Source organism: Stegodyphus dumicola, chromosome 5 (genome assembly GCF_044657685.1).
Source record: "Stegodyphus dumicola isolate Sdum_Otavi_A_Nest chromosome 5, ASM4465768v1".
Classification (NCBI taxonomy): Eukaryota; Metazoa; Arthropoda; class Arachnida; order Araneae; family Eresidae; genus Stegodyphus; species Stegodyphus dumicola.
In genome coordinates this window covers 195,201,054-195,226,835 of record NC_140772.1, presented here as the reverse complement: position 1 = coordinate 195,226,835, position 25,782 = coordinate 195,201,054, and the positions used below count along the sequence as shown (strand labels likewise).

General features: G+C 33.8%; 1 protein-coding gene across 1 annotated transcript in view; it reads left to right on the top strand.

Moving 5' to 3' along the window:
* The first annotated feature begins 224 nt into the window (after positions 1–224).
* LOC118197063 (uncharacterized) overlaps positions 225–25,782 on the top strand; it is a 153,888-nt gene continuing 128,330 nt past the window's right edge. Inside the window, exons 1-2 of the mRNA XM_085817858.1 lie at positions 225–613; positions 4,570–4,812. Coding sequence (XP_085673984.1) covers positions 4,599–4,812 — 214 coding nt within the window. The 5' untranslated portion in view covers positions 225–613; positions 4,570–4,598. The remainder of the gene's footprint in view (positions 614–4,569; positions 4,813–25,782) is intronic.

The following is a 25,782-nucleotide window of genomic DNA, read 5'->3' as shown; positions in this document are numbered from 1 at the left end:
TTCATAAATATCCACGTATTTTTGAAAATCGCTATGGTGATTTTTGCTTTAGAAACCAGTGTGCTCTGGCATTCACACAATGCGAAAAAATTGCAGCCATATGGTAAAGGGTTTATTTTCACGCTGTGGAACGAATGTTTTCTGTTGGATAGAAAGTAGAGCTTTACGTCACTTCCGGGTGAAGAAAGTCGCGGCGGGAGGATTTTTTTAGCGATCGTTTTCGTAAACATTCTCGTTTGAAGCGACAAGGATAAGTTAGTTTTTTGCTCCAGTGTAGGCATACTTTTCAAACCAGATTGCAGCTACAGTCATTGCAAAGCGTTGTATTAATTTTTTTAACTTTGTGCAGGCATATTTTCTCGAACCAGATTTCTGATAGAATGATTGCAATGCGATGTATTTATTAATAATCAATTTTTAGCCTTTGAAATTACTGGATGTTCAAATATATATTGGTTGAAGCATAACTTTGGTGCTGCTACATTTTATCAGTATGAAATTCACACTCCAGTTAGACAGAGGCTAAGCCGTTAACATTATATTAATTGGGAAAATTTCTTTTGATGGCTATCAGTAGATCTTATACTAGTGTATAGAACTCTTACAGATAAAGGTGAGTAATGATTAAAAAAATAAGGATATGTTTTGTAGATCTGTCACCTGTTTTACTTATATTAGTTATGTTGCATGGAAACTGACAGTGTAGGACTATATTATATATTTTGATTTTTTAATATGGTCCTGAAAAATATGAGACAATGCTGATATAAAATTGCAAATATACAGAATATGTGTATGGACTTCTTATTATGTATACTTAAATATTTCTCAAAATCATCATCAGCTAAATTAAAATAAAAAAAGATTAAGCTAGCAAGTCACATTCACTAAAAAAATTGTTGGAAATAAATTACATTCATTAAAACAAGTTTGTCAGTTATACTATGCAACATGCTTTAACGGCACTTTTAATTATTTCATGCATGAATTTTATTTTTTTAATATCATTTTGGGAAATTACGTGTAAAAAAGCTTATAATATTTGTCGATAAATAATTAAAATTTTTAAGTCGTCATTCCTTTAACAATACGAGACAAGTAATAAATACTAAGATATTTTTGTCTCACACTTTTTAAAGTTAATGTAAAACATATTGCTTTTTCAACTAGCTTTATTTTTTATATAGTTACTTTTTATATAATTGTTTATATATATGAAATTGTATATCTTCGGGTTTGGCCGATGATCACGGGATTAAAACCTTTGAAGACGGACGACTTTTTCCCGTCTCCCCCGCCTTCATTTCTTGACAGGTTCAACCGATAGTCGTATTATCGATAGGATTAAACATAGTATACAAGAATATTGAAAGTTTGATAAGGATTAACCGGAGAAAATCTAAAAATAACACAATCTGAAAAATGCTTAAATATTTCTTCTTGCTTGATTATTCGTTTTCCCTTTCCGTTTAATCAGTCCCCGTCTGATAGTATTATTTATTCAATCTAAGCCTGAAACCTTTATCGGAATTTTAACTAACTGGTGTTTATCTTTTGAACTACTACCTGATAAGCTATCGAGTTAAAATTTTGTACACACACTGTTTGTAAATGACAATACAATCGTTTCCAATCTTTTCAATTTTTCCAAAATTCGATTTGCATTTTTTTCCGCACATATCTTCAATTAACGAACGAAATAAAAGTCGCAGAATTTTATTGTTTGCACCACTGGATGAATCGGGAAAAATCTTTTGAGTGAAATTGTAAAATTTTTAACTTAATTTCTAAATTTTGGGTGAATTTTTCTGAAATTTGTTCTATCCCCCCCTTCTTTGAAATTCATTATTTTAAAATTTCAACATCTCAAACTTTTGATTTAAAATTTTTACAGATTATAATACAAACGCGCTCTCTTTTAAAAACCAATGATAAAGAAATATTTAATTGGGAGGTTTTCTACATTTTTTTAAATCATGCTATGAAGCATTTTTCCTTTTGCTTGGAAACTGTTTCAAGTTTATGATGTCGTTACGTCATACTGTATACTAATGAAATCTATCGCGTCACTCTTACCTCTTTCCACTTCAAAAGTTTATATATATATTTCTCAGCATTTCATTGTAAAAGTTTATTTTGTTCATTTTATTCTGGTACGAAATATTATATATTTTTATAATACTTCAAAATTCTAACACTAAAAAATGTATCTGTTACAGAGATTTAAATTTTCAATATAAGAATGATTATTAAGAATCAACTTTATAAGAATGATTAAAAATACTTATTAGGCGATTTTATGTATTTTTTTAAATAGACGCGTTTTCTATGGTCAAAACTTTACTGTCGATTTTTAAACTATTTCCAGACAAGCTATGGAGCTCAAACTTGACACATACACTCATTAGAGATGTATAATACAATTTGGTTAAGCATTTTTTTTTCAAAATCTGATTTAGAGTTTTTAAATTTTATTATTGAAACAGTTTTTCCCATATCTTCGTTTAATGAGCAAACTAAAAGTCTGAGAGTTTTCGTGTTTGCACCATCGGATAGAGCGAAATAAAATCTTTTAAATGAAGTTTTTTCGATTGAATAGTTTAACTTCGTAACAAATCACTGAAACTAAAAAGATGAAAATGAGGAAACAATTACTTTTTTAATAAAATAAGCTTTTATTTATTAAAAAAGTAAGTTTCATAATAAAAATAATTTATTACCTAAAAGAAGAAAATAAATGTCGAATAGTTTAACGGCTACAAACAATTAAATAATTCTCTTTACATATTTCAACTACAATTTTATATCATGAAAAATAACAATGTGAGTGCTTAAATTACGAAACCTATTAGTTAAATTATATCGTTAAAAGCAGAATTTATTGTCTTTATCAAAGGCGTGTCATGCTTTTATTATTTCGTGATATAGAGTTGTAGATGAATTTTTGCAATGTGAATTATATAACCGTTTGTTTCTGTTAAAATATATGATAAATTATTTTTAAATAAGAGCTTATGAAGACTTTAAAAAAATTACGTTTATTTCTGCCGGTGAATATGTAAGATATCACCCATAATAATATAATGGGTTGATAAACATAAAAATTTACAAATATTCATAAAGAGAACGGTTATCTGAAAAATCTACTACACTGTGATTCACTTTAAAAGAAAAAAAGTTACTAAAAGAGAGAAAGAAAATAAAAGAAAGGAAAAGACGCTCAGGAAAAAAAGCTATAAATCTGAGGCGAGCAACCAACAACCCGGAACAACTGTGTGTGATAAATTTGATGTCACTCTTTAGGTACATTGTAATTCTCATCAAAATTCACGTTAACGCTAGAATGGGGAAGAAAGAAAAGAAAACAGTGACATGGTAATAATTACGAGAAGGAATTTTTCTGGCAGTAAATTGCTGGCACATTTCCCGTAGCAAGACAACCTTCCCATGCTCAGTTTCAGCTGGAGTACACTGAAGCTTCGCTGTAGCGTTTTTCCCCCTCAAATCATACCCTGCTTAGATGAATAATATAGCAGTTGCAGCACAAGGAATGTTTGCCAAGCTGATATTGCTACAATGTTCATTTGAAATTTCCTGCTTTTGATTTGTATTTCAACCATTTACTACTTTGAAATAAATCTCTAATTATGTTTTTTCCACGATTTTTATAATTTTAATATTTTTAAAATATTGCTTACATTTAGAATCAAGATATAATTTACTGTAAAATTATTAACGTGGCATTTGTTGCTTTATAATTTAGAATTTGACGGTATACGTTTTGAACAGCAAAATCTTCAAAATGAAGGCTACAGCAGGCATCGGCAACCTGTTGCACGGGTGCTAGATTTGGCACGTAGTACAATTCTCAGTGGCACTCTACAAAGTTATCAGACAAAGATAAAATCACCCTGTCTCTCCTCCTTGCGACATCAGGAAAGTTTAGTTGCCAAAATTTCGTCACAGCGCTTAATTTTTCTAATGAACACTGTTGATAAAATAGTTAAATTTATAGTGTCTGGTTCTTCTTTGGTGTACAAGAAATTTAATTCTCTTTTAGAAGAAATGGAAAGCGAATATGTGGATCTTCCCATATACAGCCATGCCCATTGGCTTAATTGAGGTAATGTCTTGAATACGTTTGTGTTGTGCATGGAACACATTAAAGTTTTTCTTAATGAGAAAAATCAATACTTCCCTGAACTGAACGATAAAGAATGGTTATGCAAATTGATTTTCTAACTGATATAACTAAACATCTCAATGAACTAAGAGTTGCAAGGAAAGGGTCAAACAGTGCTTGAACCTTTTTCAATATTCGAACGGTTTTGCTTCAAAATTAAATATATTTTCCCGTGATATTACTACTAATACCTATAAATACCTCCCAAATGTAAAGGGCTTGCAAACCTTAGACAAAAATGAACTTCAATGAACTTAAATATTTTTTGTTCTTTTGTTTATTTCGTATTCTTTCTGTATTTTTTTTATATTTTCATAATTGCATAAAATCTTATATACTACCTGCGAAGATGTGGTTTTCAATTTTTCATACTTATTTACATTCAGGTTTCATCAGCATTTCCCAGTTTTATCAAATGACTCAATTTCCAGACAACAGCGTACAGACAGGCCCAGACAGAGGTTGGAGTTGGGTTGTGGCGTTCGCTGCCTGTTTCAACAGCCTTGTCTTGGCGGGAATATTCCGGACGTCTGGAGTGTTATTCGTAGCATTCATCAACGCTTTTGGAGTGACGAGAGAAGAGGCTTCCTGGCCGGTTGTCGTTTGCATCTCGGTTCTCAATCTCACAGGTAGCGTTCCAACTAAAGCTTTCTAAGCTGATATTTTACAGTTACGGTCGAAGTTGTTTAACCCATTAGCGACTGACTCAAAATAAAATATTCTCTCACGTTAAAAATTTTTATAAAAATAAATTATCGTTTCTGTACGTTTCAGCCCAAAGGGCGTTAGCCCAGAAGGACTATTAATTTCGTTTTGGCATTTTGTGTCGATTCACTTTCTGAGTTGATTCACTTTTCAAACTGTTGCCACCAACTATTACAGCCCTGTATTATATTTAAATATTGGAGCATCTACATAAATGCATGTACGTTTCTCGAATTGTAATAAAACAACGGTACCTTCAGCCATCAAACTTTGAATAACGTAATTCTCCAGGGAATATGGGCATCTAGAAGCTCTATTTTTATTTCCTTGTATGAAATAAAAAGGAAGTATTGTAAAAGTTTCAAGCAACATATTTCGACGAAAATATCCCTTTTGACCGCTATCGAATGCAATTTAACGATGTTTTTGCGTGACATCCGTATGTAAAGACAGACTCTTTTCCTCCAAAAAAAATTATAAAACTGCTTTAAAATGAATTCTGAAGATAATTTTTCGTGGTGTCTGTACGTACGTAGGTACGTATGTATCTCGCATAACTCAAAAACGAGTAGCCTCAGAACGTTGAAATTTTGAATATAGGACTTTTATAACATGTAGATGTGCACCCCGTATTTTGGTTGCAATCGCCCGCACCAAACGTATATAAATATATTTATATATATATCCACTCTGTTACCCGCCTCAGTGATCTCAGTTTCTTTACTCTTATATGTTTGTAAATTGTACATTTTTTGCTTTAAAAATGATTGAATTATGTTGTTCTTATCTTCCGGTTAAGGTTTTTATGCCTTTAGTAATTCTGGAAGCAATATTTGTACAATTATCAACAATTTAAAAGCTGATTATGTGCGGTTAAGCCTAATTTTTAAATAACATGGCGGACATGTTTGTTTACATTTGAAACAGCAGAATAGTTTGTTGCCAATCTAAAGAGACTAAGCTTCGCAACAACAAAGATCACGCCTTCATTTATTATTGCGAATTAAATCATGCTTAATCCTTTCTGGAATTTTTTCGAGGTAAAAAGTCTTTAAGATTTACTTCGTAGTTTTTAATATAGATATTTTGAGTTTTTATGTATTTTTGCCTTGTCGCGAAGTGAGAACTGAATTAATTGAAGAAGAAATACTGAATCTTCTGTGAAAAATTGTTTCTTTTTTGTTTTGTTTGCTTAATTCCTTTTATACATCGATCTAGATTTATTATAGTATTTGAATAGAACATGTGGCAACGATTGGATAATTCTTCAAATGATATAAATTTTGTGCATTCTGAGTTATAATATGAACTAAATGTAACGCTGGTAAGTGAACCTAGCGCCAGAGTGTCGCTATGGTAAACAAATCGAATGATTTTTAAAGAATGCATTTATTCTATTGTGGTTTATGCGCTGTCGGCGAAGTAGATTTAATTCAATCCAATAAGTTTAAATGAAATGCAAGAAAAATGCGTATAATTTAATGTTCCATACAAGGAAGTCATGTGGTGTGCACATCAGATTTTTTTTATTTGAAAACATACAATTTGAATACATCCCCGCGCACCACATATGTACAACATAGGGCTTACAGAAGCAAGTTAACTAAAAAATTAAAAAATACATGCATAAATAAAACGAACAAAATCAGAGAGCAGCAAGCAGGACTTCACGAAAACAGATAAGTTCATTGCTAAGTCACTCCGAATCTTTTCAAATCGTTCTGCAAGCATAATCTAGGACCATCAAATGTAGGGCATGAGAAAACCAAATGTTTCTCATGTTAAGGTAATCTTTTTGAACATTGACATAAATTGTTTGATCTTAAATTAAAACGAAACAGGTAACTTCCAAATTTACCGTCACCAGACAAAAACTGAGACACTTCCAAATTTATAGAGAGGAAAGACTCGGAATGCAATGTATGGTAAATAGAAGGAAAGAACATTTTGGTGACCTCACCTTTACAAGATGAAATAAATTCCTCATCCTACTTAGCTAAAAGCTTCTTATAATGGTGTGTGTGTATTGAGAATACGGCAAAGCACACTAGGGCTATCTCTTCTTATAATGAAAGGACTTCCAATAGCTCTTTGGAATGCTAATGTTGATATCAATGGGTAAATTTAAGGCATCTTTAGCTAAGAAATCAGTTCTTTCGTTCCCATAACAACCATGATGAGCACGCACATAAGCAAAGCGGATATCAATTCCTCTATTTCTAAGCAAACTGACAGTTAAAAGGGTTTCGATAACTAATTTGTCGCATATTATCTATTTCATATTTTGTCAAACATTACATTTTTATCTCTAGAACGCGAGACTGCATATCAGAAATTCTAAAGATATGTTCATTTTAAAATTACTTTGCAAAACTGCTGTTGAATTGAATTTTATGGTTTAAGTGCGAAGAACATGATATTTAATAAATAAAGGTAACACACGAAACGTTAAAAAAAGTCCCTTTGTAAAATCTGAAAGCTTTCAGATTTGTTTTTTCCCAAAGTTCTTTCTTTTAATTCTGAATAGATCGCATATAGGACACAACCAATCGAATAATTTTATAAAAACAAACCATATCTTTAGATGCCCTGATTGGGAATGTCCGAGTGTCAGATAACAAAAGTTTGATAACATTTAAATTACATTTTACTTTACTTTATAAATGCAATATCATTCTAACGTGGTAGGCAGGACTAAAAATCAACCTACAGCGAATCCACTATCTTATACAAAACATTTTATAAGTAATATGAAGTATAAAAATATATGTACTTGTTCATAGCAGTGAGTTTCAAAATTCTTTTTGTGTCGTTCATTCAATAATTATGCATGCAAAAAGAAAAGTGCGAAAGAAAAGTGTTACAGAATACATATGCACAGAACATAAATACAGGGAGTCATATATAGGTATGTAAATTAAAATATCATCAAGTACATTTTTACATACTTTCCCTAGACATTTTTCTAGTTCCACGGGATTAGGAAACATCTTAAGTGAGATTTATTAATAGGAAAATCTTATTAAAAGCCGTAAGAAACCCAGAAAGTGTCTCCTTAACATATTACGTATGTACAGCCTGTTCGTTAGTTTAATCGAATGTCTAATCTGTCTTTTTGCTGACGCAAAAGAACGACGATGAACAATTGCAATAAACCTACACATTTAAAAATTAATTCCTAGAAATTCGAGGCATAGAATATAAAGTCTTGTGTTTAAAATAAGCTGTTCAAAATAACAGTGCTAGATGGCAGCAAATAAAATTTATTGTGATATTTGCCGCCATAAATTAACGCTAAGTGGAAACTATTGCATTTATTTGATAAAGAAAATTCCATTATCCAAAAATGTAGCTATGCAATTCCCCCGCTCCTACACTCACATGCACTTGCGCACGATGGTGAAAACAAATATTTTATCTTCACCAATTTCTAAGTGGCACCAATTTCCCATGATAATGAATTCACATAAGGAAAACAATACTGCCTAATTTTAGATGTTGCCATAAAAAAAGAAAAAGAAGGAAAAAAAGAAAAGGGAGAAGGGAAGAAAGAAATTTCAGAACATTTAAATTTAAATACATAAATTAAAGAACATAGCAATTGTAATTAAATAAGTAAGCAAAAGATGAGTTTTGTTCCCTTTTAAAACTATTTGCCTCGAGTTTTAGGAAATAAATTGAATAGCTTTATTAAAAACTATTTTTCTGCCTTTAATTGCCGAATTGGAAATTTCTCGCTTCAATGAGTATTCGAATCTGGCTAATGAATGGGGGTAAACACATTAAGCGAAAAGAGTCAGTTAACGATTCCCAAACTGCAGCCATCTACCATTAACAAATAATTGCTCAAAATCATGTAGAAATATGTTTGTGGTTTTGTAATTAACTCACTTGGATTACCGTAAATGTATTTAAAGCACACAGGCAATAGAAAAGGAGCAGATGGCATTCTAGCTGGAGCTATAAGCACCTACATTGTTATGCGTAATTTTAATAGTTTAATTTATTTCAAGAGTAATTATTATTTAAGAATTGAGATACTTACAGAAAACAAAGGATAATTTTACCATTTATTTGCTGCTTGTTATTAAAAGTAATGTTATTGTGGAAGAAAACGTTTATCTATCGAGTCACAACACTAATGCAATCTTCACTTAAAAGAGATTCTAAAATTATTTTCATTTTAGAACAGTAGATGGCAGCACTAAATCACAGTAAACTAATCTCAGGCTTAAAGTCACGTGTAAAAAACAAAGCGGAGTAGGTAATCGTAATTCGTTGCGTGGGTTACGTGATTTTATTCGTAGGATAGAGGGGAGGGGGAGGTAGTTAAGTCAGAGATTCAGGCCTGTTGAATGAAGGTAGGATAGCTCACATCATTGTTCAAAATCAGCAAAACATTCTGTACGTGCAGAGATGTGTCACAGCTTAAAAGCACTTTTAAAATTTTAATTCAGGAAAAAATAATTCTTATATAAACTAAAATATATAAATAAAAAATATTGGTATTTGATCGTTTTCTAAGAACACCGAGTCTGGTTATAAAATCATTCTAACTGTATTGTGCAACTTTTCTAATTCTAAATGTGTCGTGCGGCTTTATCTCTTACGAATTTTAGTTTTAAACTGAATTCAGTTATGATGTGCAGTGGCTCTTTCTTAATCACACGCACTGGGGAATAACAACAAAATGGTTACACTTTTCATAGTTACGTAATATTTTGGGTATTCATACTATCACGGAAGTCGCTATACCCCTATTAATACCTCTTTTTTAACCGTTACATATTATTAGCAAATTTTATGTTTTCTTTCAGACTGTGTACAGGAATACAATCTCCCTTTTAAAAATTCATTTTGTTTTTTTCAGTGCTGTTTGAGTTGCAAGATATCCAATGTATGTAAATTTTCTAAAATACTTTCTTATTTTTCCGAGTATTTATACTTATAAAACTAACCGCACGTTTCTTTCCCATCGTCAGCATTTTATATGAGACTGAGTCTGCCTCACTTGAAAGCTAAACTTTGATAACATGCATCTCATGACTGTTCAGTATTGCATATATGATAGGTTCAGTGTTGCATATAACATTCTAATCAAAAAGAACGTAATGAAAAATTTGTTTGCCTACCAGAAGATGCACAAGACGGTTTGCTACGTTAAGTATTTAAATATATATATATATAAAATATAAAATCTGAAATCTTTCAGTTTTTATATTACGCCCAAAGGGGCGATTTTTTAAAGTTTTGTGTGTTACTTTTATTTATTAAATATCATGTTCTTCGCACTTAAACCATAAAATTCAGTTCAACAGAAATATCACAAAAATTTAAAGAGCATATCTTACTTCCGATACACAGTCTCCCCCACCAGAGATAAAAATGTTTTTTCTGTACAACGTTGCCATTACTCGCTTTCATTCAAAATCATTGAGTTTGTTTATCAAATATTCGTTAAAGGTTTACAAAATATGAAATAGATAATAAAAATTTTTTCAAATTTGGCCTTCCAGACGCCCATATTTAATTGGAAGACCACGTTACTCAGAATTTGATGGCTATAGATATCTTTGTTTTTTCACAAGGCGAGAAGCATACATACATTCATGCAGATTCTTCATTATTATTTTTTTTGAAATATATTGTAGGTCTCTAATATTTGATGGCAACAGTATGAAAAGTGAGACTCTGTTTTATAGTGGGTGATGCAAAATGCCAAAACGAAATTAATAGGCCTTCACAGCAAATTGCCTCTTTAGGCTAAAAAAGTGTAAGAACAAGCGAATGGCGAATGCTATACTGATTTTTACTTAAACAGCATTATATCTGAGGCAAGAATAACGAAAGCAGTTTTCGAGCCAAACAGCACATTAGTAAATAAGTCCGCTTTTGATATAATTATAGAATTTATAAATGCTGTTCTGATTTGTATGCCCAGAAGTGTATGAATGGTTTTTGAAAGTTTTTTTTTTTTTTTCATCCAAATCCATTCTATTTCTTTCATACGTCTTACGTAATTGTGAAAGTGCTGATACATTATGCATGGGAAAATACGAAAGTCCATTTAATTTCACAGCAGTAACTTCAGATGCAATAAGTTTTAGAATAAACTTAGAAAAAAAATATAAAAAAAAAAAAGAAAAGAAAACACGATGCACCAAGAAAGAGTTATCCGAATGGGACGAAAATCGGTAGAAATGATGTACATATACAGAAAAACAAATGATTGCAGTCAAAATCGTAAAAAACAACCTTATATTTAGCGTAGGTATAATGAAACACTCAATCGATTTCGAGGGCAGCTAAAGGTCCCTCCTCATCAGGAGAAAGAAATACATAGAAAGAAGAAAATAGGAATCACAGAAACACGTGGTGCTTATCAGCACTGCACGTGGTTATAACTAGATTTTTAATCAGAGTTGCACTGGCCGCCTACTTTTACTGAGCCAGGCTGTCTGAACAAGCATAAAGAAATATTAGCGAAGTTAAAATAGGGAGCGAGGGGCAAATGCACATTACGCTCAAAATCTGAACTTCAAATAATGGAAAGCAACCACTGAACGGATTTTTATACCCTCTGGTAGTACCAAGTGCGAGGAGGTAACGCCATCTATCGGCAAAAATAATTGAATTAAGACAGTAGAATTTTAAAGGCATTAGGAAGGACTGGATTGGACTTCAAATCATTAACTAAACTTTCTAAATCTTTGTGAATGTGAAAAGCCTCAAGAAAATCCAATTCGCCTATGGAAGAAGCCTTTTGGATGATTTTTGCAGACCCAAAATCAAAATTATGGTTAAAAGTCCAGCTATGATACGCTATTGAAGACTTGTTAATTTCCCCTTTTTTGACATAAGATTCATGTTTCTTAATACGAAACTTCAACGCTCTTTTTGTTTGGCCAATATATCTTAAACCACAATGACATGATATACTATAAATTCCCCAAGAATTCAAGACGCAATCTTTTAGAATCGAAGGGTGAATTTTATTAATAGGCAAAAAACAGACTTGAAAATTGAATTTCGGGAGAATCCGTGCAATTTTATAGCTAACAGAAGGATAAAATGGAAGCACGACAAGGTCATTGATATTATTTCTAACAGTGGAATGTCTTCTTTGATGGGAATCTGAAAATTTTCTGACGGCTTTATCAATAATCACGGGAGAAAATCCACGGTCAATCGCAACTGCTCTCAAATAATTAAGTTCATTGGTAAGCAAAGATTCAGAGGAACAAACTTTTAGCGTGCGGAAAACATAATAGTAAAAAGAAGCCATTTTTTGCTTAACAGGGTGGCATGACTTGGCATGGGGTGGTAAACAAACTGCAAAGGGTTTACGGTACACAGTGGTGCTAAAATCGGTTTCATTGCGGATTATAAGAATATCGAGGAAGGGGAGGGAATTGTTGGATTCAATTTCAAGAGTGAATTGGATGGCTGGATCAATTGAATTCATAATAGATAGAATCTCGGATAAATCCTCTTTATAACCGTCAAAAAGTGCGAAAGTGTCGTCAACATACCGAATCCAAAGACGAAAAGATAATTTATCAAATAATTTCATCTCAAAATAGTGCATATAAATGTCAGCAAGTACCGGACTGAGAGGATTACCCATAGCCAATCCTTCAACTTGACGAAAATATGCATTTTGGAAAACAAAGTGGGTTTGACTTAGAGAAACTTTAGTAAGCGAAACCAACTCATTAATTTCAGTATGTGTGAAGTGAAATTCCCGAAGCCTAGTTTCAAGACAATTTAGTGCTCCTTCGACCGGAACATTAGTAAACAATGATTTGACATCAAATGAAACCATAATGGAACGAAGTGGGGAAATATTTTTAAGTTTATCAATGACTTCAACAGAATTTTTTTACAGTGTGAATATTGTTATCAAGTAGAGGAGAAAATCTGGAAACTAAATATTTGGCCAAAGGATATGAAGCAGTACCTATGTTGGAAACAATTGGTCGAAAAGGAATACCGGTTTTGTGGACTTTTGGAAGAGCATAAAGTCTAGCGCAATTAGTAATAGGTGGAATAAGTGATTCCTTCAACTGAGTTGGCAGAATGTGGGAAGATTTAATAGCACTTTTTACTTTCATGAGGTCCGAAGTTGAAGGATCTTTAGGGATCGAGCAGTATGGGCCTTCATTTATCCATTTAGAGACTCCAGTAATATATGTGTGTTTGTCCATAACAACGATCTGTCCGCCCTTATCAGCTTTAGAGATAATGATATTAGTATCAGAATGAATTTCACGTAAGATCTCATTTTCCTTTTTGCTAAGATTAGAACCCAAAGATTTATTGTTAAAATTAACGTTATGAGTAATTAGGTGGCGGATTGTATCCTTCTGCGTTTCCGAAATTTTGGAGAATTTAAAGGCCTTCTCTATAGGGGCGATGATTTGAGGAATTGAAGGTTTAGATGTCTTTGAAAAGTTGAAATTATATTTTAATACTTTTAACTGATCCTCCGAAAGATTCCTATTGGAGATATTAACGATGGAGTTAACGTTTACAGTGGGAAGATCAGCTAGATAATTGGGACTATCCGACTGGTGTGTGAGTTTTTGGAATTTAGAAATGAGCACATTTTTATGCCGTTGACAAACGGTATCGGTTCTAGACCAGGATGTATGTTCAAATGAGGAAAACTTTCAGTGAAATTAGCAATTTTTAAATGGAGGTAATATAATTCAAATTCAATTTTAGATAAACGTTTGCGTGTGTCCCTTATAATGTGACGAAGAAGTGCCAATTTGAATTTATGCAAAATTTTTGAAACGTGAACGGAAGCTTTAAGGCTACATTTCACATGTATAAATTTGGGAATGAAATTTTGATGTTTGCATTTAAGTAGAAACTGTAGATGATTCAAGAATTTCGTACGCTTAAGGCGTAACTTACAAAATCGGTTCCTGTCAGTGGACATATTGTGAAAAGGGCACGAGCAAGAAACAAGTGAACAAAAGAAATGTAATTCCGAAAGTCCAAACAAGTAATTACTTATAACATGAAAAAACACCAATAAATAATGAAGACAATTTTCATCAACAAATGACAAAAACATTCCAAAAGGAGAGAAACATCCAATACTGAAAACCAATAGCCACGTGGAAAGAAGCAACGAAAGTCAAAATCGTGCACGTGGTAAACCGAAAAAATATAGAATTACCTCGAAAATGCCGGTTGATAGCATAAACCAAATCCGAAAAAATGATGGCCACGTGGAAAGAAGAATAAAATGGTGCACGTGGTAAAACAATAAACAGTAAAATATTCTCGAAAATGCCGGTTGATAGCACAAACTAGACTAGAAGAGAAACACGCTAATGTGACAATCAAAATCGTAAAGAACAACCTTATATTTAGCGTAGGTATAATGAAACACTCAATCGATTTCGAGGGCAGCTAAAGGTCCCTCCTCATCAGGAGAAAGAAATACATAGAAAGAAGAAAATAGGAATCACAGAAACACGTGGTGCTTATCAGCACTGCACGTGGTTATAACTAGATTTTTAATCAGAGTTGCACTGGCCGCCTACTTTTACTGAGCCAGGCTGTCTGAACAAGCATAAAGAAATATTAGCGAAGTTAAAATAGGGAGCGAGGGGCAAATGCACATTACGCTCAAAATCTGAACTTCAAATAATGGAAAGCAACCACTGAACGGATTTTTATACCCTCTGGTAGTACCAAGTGCGAGGAGGTAACGCCATCTATCGGCAAAAATAATTGAATTAAGACAGTAGAATTTTAAAGGCATTAGGAAGGACTGGATTGGACTTCAAATCATTAACTAAACTTTCTAAATCTTTGTGAATGTGAAAAGCCTCAAGAAAATCCAATTCGCCTATGGAAGAAGCCTTTTGGATGATTTTTGCAGACCCAAAATCAAAATTATGGTTAAAAGTCCAGCTATGATACGCTATTGAAGACTTGTTAATTTCCCCTTTTTTGACATAAGATTCATGTTTCTTGATACGAAACTTCAACGCTCTTTTTGTTTGGCCAATATATCTTAAACCACAATGACATGATATACTATAAATTCCCCAAGAATTCAAGACAGAAACGCAATCTTTTAGAATCGAAGGGTGAATTTTATTAATAGGGGAGAAACCGACTTGAAAATTGAATTTCTGGAGAATCCGTGCAATTTTATAGCTAACAGAAGGATAAAATGGAAGCACGACAAGGTCATTGATATTATTTTTAACAGTGGAATGTCTTCTTTGATGGGAATCTGAAAATTTTCTGACGGCTTTATCAATAATCACGGGAGAAAATCCACGGTCAATCGCAACTGCTCTCAAATAATTAAGTTCATTGGTAAGCAAAGATTCAGAGGAACAAACTTTTAGCGCGCGGAAAACATAATAGTAAAAAGAAGCCATTTTTTGCTTAACAGGGTGGCATGACTTGGCATGGGGTGGTAAACAAACTGCAAAGGGTTTACGGTACACAGTGGTGCTAAAATCGGTTTCATTGCGGATTATAAGAATATCGAGGAAGGGGAGGGAATTGTTGGATTCAATTTCAAGAGTGAATTGGATGGCTGGATCAATTGAATTCATAATAGATAGAATCTCGGATAAATCCTCTTTATAACCGTCAAAAAGTGCGAAAGTGTCGTCAACATACCGAATCCAAAGACGAAAAGATAATTTATCAAATAATTTCATCTCAAAATAGTGCATATAAATGTCAGCAAGTACCGGACTGAGAGGATTACCCATAGCCAATCCTTCAACTTGACGAAAATATGCATTTTGGAAAACAAAGTGGGTTTGACTTAGAGAAACTTTAGTAAGCGAAACCAACTCATTAATTTCAGTATGTGTGAAGTGAAATTCCCGAAGCCTAGTTTCAAGACAATTTAGTGCTCCTTCGACCGGAACATTAGTAAACAATGATTTGACATCAAATGAAACCATAATGGAACGAAGTGTGGAAATATTTTTAAGTTTATCAATGACTTCAACAGAATTTTTTTACAGTGTGAATATTGTTATCAAGTAGAGGAGAAAATCTGGAAACTAAATATTTGGCCAAAGGATATGAAGCAGTATATGAAGCAGTATAATTCAAATTCAATTTTAGATAAACGTTTGCGTGTATAATTCAAATTCAAATTCAATACCTATGTTGGAAACAATTGGTCGAAAAGGAATACCGGTTTTGTGGACTTTTGGAAGAGCATAAAGTCTAGCGCAATTAGTAATAGGTGGAATAAGTGATTCCTTCAACTGAGTTGGCAGAATGTGGGAAGATTTAATAGCACTTTTTACTTTCATGAGGTCCGAAGTTGAAGGATCTTTAGGGATCGAGCAGTATGGGCCTTCATTTATCAATTTAGAGACTCCAGTAATATATGTGTGTTTGTCCATAACAACGATCTGTCCGCCCTTATCAGCTTTAGAGATAATGATATTAGTATCAGAATGAATTTCACGTAAGATCTCATTTTCCTTTTTGCTAAGATTAGAACCCAAAGATTTATTGTTAAAATTAACGTTATGAGTAATTAGGTGGCGGATTGTATCCTTCTGCGTTTCCGAAATTTTGGAGAATTTAAAGGCTTTCTCTATAGGGGCGATGATTTGAGGAATTGAAGGCTTAGATGTCTTTGAAAAGTTGAAATTATATTTTAATACTTTTAACTGATCCTCCGAAAGATTCCTATTGGAGATATTAACGATGGAGTTAACGTTTACAGTGGGAAGATCAGCTAGATAATTGGGACTATCCGACTGGTGTGTGAGTTTTTGGAATTTAGAAATGAGCACATTTTTATGCCGTTGACAAACGGTATCGGTTCTAGACCAGGATGTATGTTCAAATGAGGAAAACTTTCAGTGAAATTAGCAATTTTTAAATGGAGGTAATATAATTCAAATTCAATTTTAGATAAACGTTTGCGTGTGTCCCTTATAATGTGACGAAGAAGTGCCAATTTGAATTTATGCAAAATTTTTGAAACGTGAACGGAAGCTTTAAGGCTACATTTCACATGTATAAATTTGGGAATGAAATTTTGATGTTTGCATTTAAGTAGAAACTGTAGATGATTCAAGAATTTCGTACGCTTAAGGCGTAACTTACAAAATCGGTTCCTGTCAGTGGACATATTGTGAAAAGGGCACAAGCAAGAAACAAGTGAACAAAAGAAATGTAATTCCGAAAGTCCAAACAAGTAATTACTTATAACATGAAAAAAACACCAATAAATAATGAAGACAATTTTCATCAACAAATGACAAAAACATTCCAAAAGGAGAGAAACATCCAATACTGAAAACCAATAGCCACGTGGAAAGAAGCAACGAAAGTCAAAATCGTGCACGTGGTAAACCGAAAAAATATAGAATTACCTCGAAAATGCCGGTTGATAGCATAAACCAAATCCGAAAAAATGATGGCCACGTGGAAAGAAGAATAAAATGGTGCACGTGGTAAAACAATAAACAGTAAAATATTCTCGAAAATGCCGGTTGATAGCACAAACTAGACTAGAAGAGAAACACGCTAATGTGACAATCAAAATCGTAAAAAACAACCTTATATTTAGCGTAGGTATAATGAAACACTCAATCGATTTCGAGGGCAGCTAAAGGTCCCTCCTCATCAGGAGAAAGAAATACATAGAAAGAAGAAAATAGGAATCACAGAAACACGTGGTGCTTATCAGCACTGCACGTGGTTATAACTAGATTTGTAATCAGAGTTGCACTGGCCGCCTACTTTTACTGAGCCAGGCTGTCTGATCAAGCATAAAGAATTATTAGCGAAGTTAAAATAGGGAGCGAGGGGCAAATGCACATTACGCTCAAAATCTGAACTTCAAATAATGGAAAGCAACCACTGAACGGATTTTTATACCCTCTGGTAGTACCAAGTGCGAGGAGGTAACGCCATCTATCGGCAAAAATAATTGAATTAAGACAGTAGAATTTTAAAGGCATTAGGAAGGACTGGATTGGACTTCAAATCATTAACTAAACTTTCTAAATCTTTGTGAATGTGAAAAGCCTCAAGAAAATCCAATTCGCCTATGGAAGAAGCCTTTTGGATGATTTTTGCAGACCCAAAATCAAAATTATGGTTAAAAGTCCAGCTATGATACGCTATTGAAGACTTGTTAATTTCCCCTTTTTTGACATAAGATTCATGTTCCTTGATACGAAACTTCAACGCTCTTTTTGTTTGGCCAATATATCTTAAACCACAATGACATGATATACTATAAATTCCCCAAGAATTCAAGACAGAAACGCAATCTTTTAGAATCGAAGGGTGAATTTTATTAATGGGGGAGAAACCGACTTGAAAATTGAATTTCTGGAGAATCCGTGCAATTTTATAGCTAACAGAAGGATAAAATGGAAGCACGACAAGGTCATTGATATTATTTCTAACAGTGGAATGTCTTCTTTGATGGGAATCTGAAAATTTTCTGACGGCTTTATCAATAATCACGGGAGAAAATCCACGGCCAATCGCAACTGCTCTCAAATAATTAAGTTCATTGGTAAGCAAAGATTCAGAGGAACAAACTTTTAGCGCGCGGAAAACATAATAGTAAAAAGAAGCCATTTTTTGCTTAACAGGGTGGCATGACTTGGCATGGGGTGGTAAACAAACTGCAAAGGGTTTACGGTACACAGTGGTGCTAAAATCGGTTTCATTGCGGATTATAAGAATATCGAGGAAGGGGAGGGAATTGTTGGATTCAATTTCAAGAGTGAATTGGATGGCTGGATCAATTGAATTCATAATAGATAGAATCTCGGATAAATCCTCTTTATAACCGTCAAAAAGTGCGAAAGTGTCGTCAACATACCGAATCCAAAGACGAAAAGATAATTTATCAAATAATTTCATCTCAAAATAGTGCATATAAATGTCAGCAAGTACCGGACTGAGAGGATTACCCATAGCCAATCCTTCAACTTGACGAAAATATGCATTTTGGAAAACAAAGTGGGTTTGACTTAGAGAAACTTTAGTAAGCGAAACCAACTCATTAATTTCAGTATGTGTGAAGTGAAATTCCCGAAGCCTAGTTTCAAGACAATTTAGTGCTCCTTCGACCGGAACATTAGTAAACAATGATTTGACATCAAATGAAACCATAATGGAACGAAGTGGGGAAATATTTTTAAGTTTATCAATGACTTCAACAGAATATTTTACAGTGTGAATATTGTTATCAAGTAGAGGAGAAAATCTGGAAACTAAATATTTGGCCAAAGGATATGAAGCAGTACCTATGTTGGAAACAATTGGTCGAAAAGGAATACCGGTTTTGTGGACTTTTGGAAGAGCATAAAGTCTAGCGCAATTAGTAATAGGCGGAATAAGTGATTCCTTCAACTGAGTTGGCAGAATGTGGGAAGATTTAATAGCACTTTTTACTTTCATGAGGTCCGAAGTTGAAGGATCTTTACGGATCGAGCAGTATGGGCCTTCATTTATCAATTTAGAGACTCCAGTAATATATGTGTGTTTGTCCATAACAACGATCTGTCCGCCCTTATCAGCTTTAGAGATAATGATATTAGTATCAGAATGAATTTCACGTAAGATCTCATTTTCCTTTTTGCTAAGATTAGAACCCAAAGATTTATTGTTAAATTTAACGTTATGAGTAATTAGGTGGCGGATTGTATCCTTCTGCGTTTCCGAAATTTTGGAGAATTTAAAGGCTTTCTCTATAGGGGCGATGATTTGAGGAATTGAAGGTTTAGATGTCTTTGAAAAGTTGAAATTATATTTTAATACTTTTAACTGATCCTCCGAAAGATTCCTATTGGAGATATTAACGATGGAGTTAACGTTTACAGTGGGAAGATCAGCTAGATAATTGGGACTATCCGACTGGTGTGTGAGTTTTTGGAATTTAGAAATGAGCACATTTTTATGCCGTTGACAAACGGTATCGGTTCTAGACCAGGATGTATGTTCAAATGAGGAAAAATTTTCAGTGGAATTAGCAATTTTTAAATGGAGGTAATATAATTCAAATTCAATTTTAGATAAACGTTTGCGTGTGTCCCTTATAATGTGACGAAGAAGTGCCAATTTGAATTTATGCAAAATTTTTGAAACGTGAACGGAAGCTTTAAGGCTACATTTCACATGTATAAATTTGGGAATGAAATTTTGATGTTTGCATTTAAGTAGAAACTGTAGATGATTCAAGAATTTCGTACGCTTAAGGCGTAACTTACAAAATCGGTTCCTGTCAGTGGACATATTGTGAAAAGGGCACAAGCAAGAAACAAGTGAACAAAAGAAATGTAATTCCGAAAGTCCAAACAAGTAATTACTTATAACATGAAAAAAACACCAATAAATAATGAAGACAATTTTCATCAACAAATGACAAAAACATTCCAAAAGGAGAGAAACATCCAATACTGAAAACCAATAGCCACGTGGAAAGAAGCAACGAAAGTCAAAATCGTGCACATGGTAAACCGAAAAAATATAGAATTACCTCGAAAATGCCGGTTGATAGCATAAACCAAATCCGAAAAAATGATGGCCACGTGGAAAGAAGAACAAAATGGTGCACGTGGTAAAACAATAAACAGTAAAATATTCTCGAAAATGCCGGTTGATAGCACAAACTAGACTAGAAGAGAAACACGCTAATGTGACAATCAAAATCGTAAAAAACAACCTTATATTTAGCGTAGGTATAATGAAACACTCAATCGATTTCGAGGGCAGCTAAAGGTCCCTCCTCATCAGGAGAAAGAAATACATAGAAAGAAGAAAATAGGAATCACAGAAACACGTGGTGCTTATCAGCACTGCACGTGGTTATAACTAGATTTTTAATCAGAGTTGCACTGGCCGCCTACTTTTACTGAGCCAGGCTGTCTGATCAAGCATAAAGAATTATTAGCGAAGTTAAAATAGGGAGCGAGGGGCAAATGCACATTACGCTCAAAATCTGAACTTCAAATAATGGAAAGCAACCACTGAACGGATTTTTATACCCTCTGGTAGTACCAAGGGCGAGGAGGTAACGCCATCTATCGGCAAAAATAATTGAATTAAGACAGTAGAATTTTAAAGGCATTAGGAAGGACTGGATTGGACTTCAAATCATTAACTAAACTTTCTAAATCTTTGTGAATGTGAAAAGCCTCAAGAAAATCCAATTCGCCTATGGAAGAAGCCTTTTGGATGATTTTTGCAGACCCAAAATCAAAATTATGGTTAAAAGTCCAGCTATGATACGCTATTGAAGACTTGTTAATTTCCCCTTTTTTGACATAAGATTCATGTTCCTTGATACGAAACTTCAACGCTCTTTTTGTTTGGCCAATATATCTTAAACCACAATGACATGATATAGTATAAATTCCCCAAGAATTCAAGACAGAAACGCAATCTTTTAGAATCGAAGGGTGAATTTTATTAATAGGGGAGAAACCGACTTGAAAATTGAATTTCTGGAGAATCCGTGCAATTTTATAGCTAACAGAAGGATAAAATGGAAGCACGACAAGGTCATTGATATTATTTCTAACAGTGGAATGTCTTCTTTGATGGGAATCTGAAAATTTTCTGACGGCTTTATCAATAATCACGGGAGAAAATCCACGGTCAATCGCAACTGCTCTCAAATAATTAAGTTCATTGGTAAGCAAAGATTCAGAGGAACAAACTTTTAGCGCGCGGAAAACATAATAGTAAAAAGAAGCCATTTTTTGCTTAACAGGGTGGCATGACTTGGCATGGGGTGGTAAACAAACTGCAAAGGGTTTACGGTACACAGTGGTGCTAAAATCGGTTTCATTGCGGATTATAAGAATATCGAGGAAGGGGAGGGAATTGTTGGATTCAATTTCAAGAGTGAATTGGATGGCTGGATCAATTGAATTCATAATAGATAGAATCTCGGATAAATCCTCTTTATAACCGTCAAAAAGTGCGAAAGTGTCGTCAACATACCGAATCCAAAGACGAAAAGATAATTTATCAAATAATGTCATCTCAAAATAGTGCATATAAATGTCAGCAAGTACCGGACTGAGAGGATTACCCATAGCCAATCCTTCAACTTGACGAAAATATGCATTTTGGAAAACAAAGTGGGTTTGACTTAGAGAAACTTTAGTAAGCGAAACCAACTCATTAATTTCAGTATGTGTGAAGTGAAATTCCCGAAGCCTAGTTTCAAGACAATTTAGTGCTCCTTCGACCGGAACATTAGTAAACAATGATTTGACATCAAATGAAACCATAATGGAACGAAGTGGGGAAATATTTTTAAGTTTATCAATGACTTCAACAGAATATTTTACAGTGTGAATATTGTTATCAAGTAGAGGAGAAAATCTGGAAACTAAATATTTGGCCAAAGGATATGAAGCAGTACCTATGTTGGAAACAATTGGTCGAAAAGGAATACCGGTTTTGTGGACTTTTGGAAGAGCATAAAGTCTAGCGCAATTAGTAATAGGTGGAATAAGTGATTCCTTCAACTGAGTTGGCAGAATGTGGGAAGATTTAATAGCACTTTTTACTTTCATGAGGTCCGAAGTTGAAGGATCTTTAGGGATCGAGCAGTATGGGCCTTCATTTATCAATTTAGAGACTCCAGTAATATATGTGTGTTTGTCCATAACAACGATCTGTCCGCCCTTATCAGCTTTAGATATAATGATATTAGTATCAGAATGAATTTCACGTAAGATCTCATTTTCCTTTTTGCTAAGATTAGAACCCAAAGATTTATTGTTAAAATTAACGTTATGAGTAATTAGGTGGCGGATTGTATCCTTCTGCGTTTCCGAAATTTTGGAGAATTTAAAGGCTTTCTCTATAGGGGCGATGATTTGAGGAATTGAAGGTTTAGATGTCTTTGAAAAGTTGAAATTATATTTTAATACTTTTAACTGATCCTCCGAAAGATTCCTATTGGAGATATTAACGATGGAGTTAACGTTTACAGTGGGAAGATCAGCTAGATAATTGGGACTATCCGACTGGTGTGTGAGTTTTTGGAATTTAGAAATGAGCACATTTTTATGCCGTTGACAAACGGTATCGGTTCTAGACCAGGATGTATGTTCAAATGAGGAAAAATTTTCAGTGGAATTAGCAATTTTTAAATGGAGGTAATATAATTCAAATTCAATTTTAGATAAACGTTTGCGTGTGTCCCTTATAATGTGACGAAGAAGTGCCAATTTGAATTTATGCAAAATTTTTGAAACGTGAACGGAAGCTTTAAGGCTACATTTCACATGTATAAATTTGGGAATGAAATTTTGATGTTTGCATTTAAGTAGAAACTGTAGATGATTCAAGAATTTCGTACGCTTAAGGCGTAACTTACAAAATCGGTTCCTGTCAGTGGACATATTGTGAAAAGGGCACAAGCAAGAAACAAGTGAACAAAAGAAATGTAATTCCGAAAGTCCAAACAAGTAATTACTTATAACATGAAAAAAACACCAATAAATAATGAAGACAATTTTCATCAACAAATGACAAAAACATTCCAAAAGGAGAGAAACATCCAATACTGAAAACCAATAGCCACGTGGAAAGAAGCAACGAAAGTCAAAATCGTGCACATGGTAAACCGAAAAAATATAGAATTACCTCGAAAATGCCGGTTGATAGCATAAACCAAATCCGAAAAAATGATGGCCACGTGGAAAGAAGAACAAAATGGTGCACGTGGTAAAACAATAAACAGTAAAATATTCTCGAAAATGCCGGTTGATAGCACAAACTAGACTAGAAGAGAAACACGCTAATGTGACAATCAAAATCGTAAAAAACAACCTTATATTTAGCGTAGGTATAATGAAACACTCAATCGATTTCGAGGGCAGCTAAAGGTCCCTCCTCATCAGGAGAAAGAAATACATAGAAAGAAGAAAATAGGAATCACAGAAACACGTGGTGCTTATCAGCACTGCACGTGGTTATAACTAGATTTTTAATCAGAGTTGCACTGGCCGCCTACTTTTACTGAGCCAGGCTGTCTGATCAAGCATAAAGAATTATTAGCGAAGTTAAAATAGGGAGCGAGGGGCAAATGCACATTACGCTCAAAATCTGAACTTCAAATAATGGAAAGCAACCACTGAACGGATTTTTATACCCTCTGGTAGTACCAAGGGCGAGGAGGTAACGCCATCTATCGGCAAAAATAATTGAATTAAGACAGTAGAATTTTAAAGGCATTAGGAAGGACTGGATTGGACTTCAAATCATTAACTAAACTTTCTAAATCTTTGTGAATGTGAAAAGCCTCAAGAAAATCCAATTCGCCTATGGAAGAAGCCTTTTGGATGATTTTTGCAGACCCAAAATCAAAATTATGGTTAAAAGTCCAGCTATGATACGCTATTGAAGACTTGTTAATTTCCCCTTTTTTGACATAAGATTCATGTTCCTTGATACGAAACTTCAACGCTCTTTTTGTTTGGCCAATATATCTTAAACCACAATGACATGATATAGTATAAATTCCCCAAGAATTCAAGACAGAAACGCAATCTTTTAGAATCGAAGGGTGAATTTTATTAATAGGGGAGAAACCGACTTGAAAATTGAATTTCTGGAGAATCCGTGCAATTTTATAGCTAACAGAAGGATAAAATGGAAGCACGACAAGGTCATTGATATTATTTCTAACAGTGGAATGTCTTCTTTGATGGGAATCTGAAAATTTTCTGACGGCTTTATCAATAATCACGGGAGAAAATCCACGGTCAATCGCAACTGCTCTCAAATAATTAAGTTCATTGGTAAGCAAAGATTCAGAGGAACAAACTTTTAGCGCGCGGAAAACATAATAGTAAAAAGAAGCCATTTTTTGCTTAACAGGGTGGCATGACTTGGCATGGGGTGGTAAACAAACTGCAAAGGGTTTACGGTACACAGTGGTGCTAAAATCGGTTTCATTGCGGATTATAAGAATATCGAGGAAGGGGAGGGAATTGTTGGATTCAATTTCAAGAGTGAATTGGATGGCTGGATCAATTGAATTCATAATAGATAGAATCTCGGATAAATCCTCTTTATAACCGTCAAAAAGTGCGAAAGTGTCGTCAACATACCGAATCCAAAGACGAAAAGATAATTTATCAAATAATGTCATCTCAAAATAGTGCATATAAATGTCAGCAAGTACCGGACTGAGAGGATTACCCATAGCCAATCCTTCAACTTGACGAAAATATGCATTTTGGAAAACAAAGTGGGTTTGACTTAGAGAAACTTTAGTAAGCGAAACCAACTCATTAATTTCAGTATGTGTGAAGTGAAATTCCCGAAGCCTAGTTTCAAGACAATTTAGTGCTCCTTCGACCGGAACATTAGTAAACAATGATTTGACATCAAATGAAACCATAATGGAACGAAGTGGGGAAATATTTTTAAGTTTATCAATGACTTCAACAGAATATTTTACAGTGTGAATATTGTTATCAAGTAGAGGAGAAAATCTGGAAACTAAATATTTGGCCAAAGGATATGAAGCAGTACCTATGTTGGAAACAATTGGTCGAAAAGGAATACCGGTTTTGTGGACTTTTGGAAGAGCATAAAGTCTAGCGCAATTAGTAATAGGTGGAATAAGTGATTCCTTCAACTGAGTTGGCAGAATGTGGGAAGATTTAATAGCACTTTTTACTTTCATGAGGTCCGAAGTTGAAGGATCTTTAGGGATCGAGCAGTATGGGCCTTCATTTATCAATTTAGAGACTCCAGTAATATATGTGTGTTTGTCCATAACAACGATCTGTCCGCCCTTATCAGCTTTAGATATAATGATATTAGTATCAGAATGAATTTCACGTAAGATCTCATTTTCCTTTTTGCTAAGATTAGAACCCAAA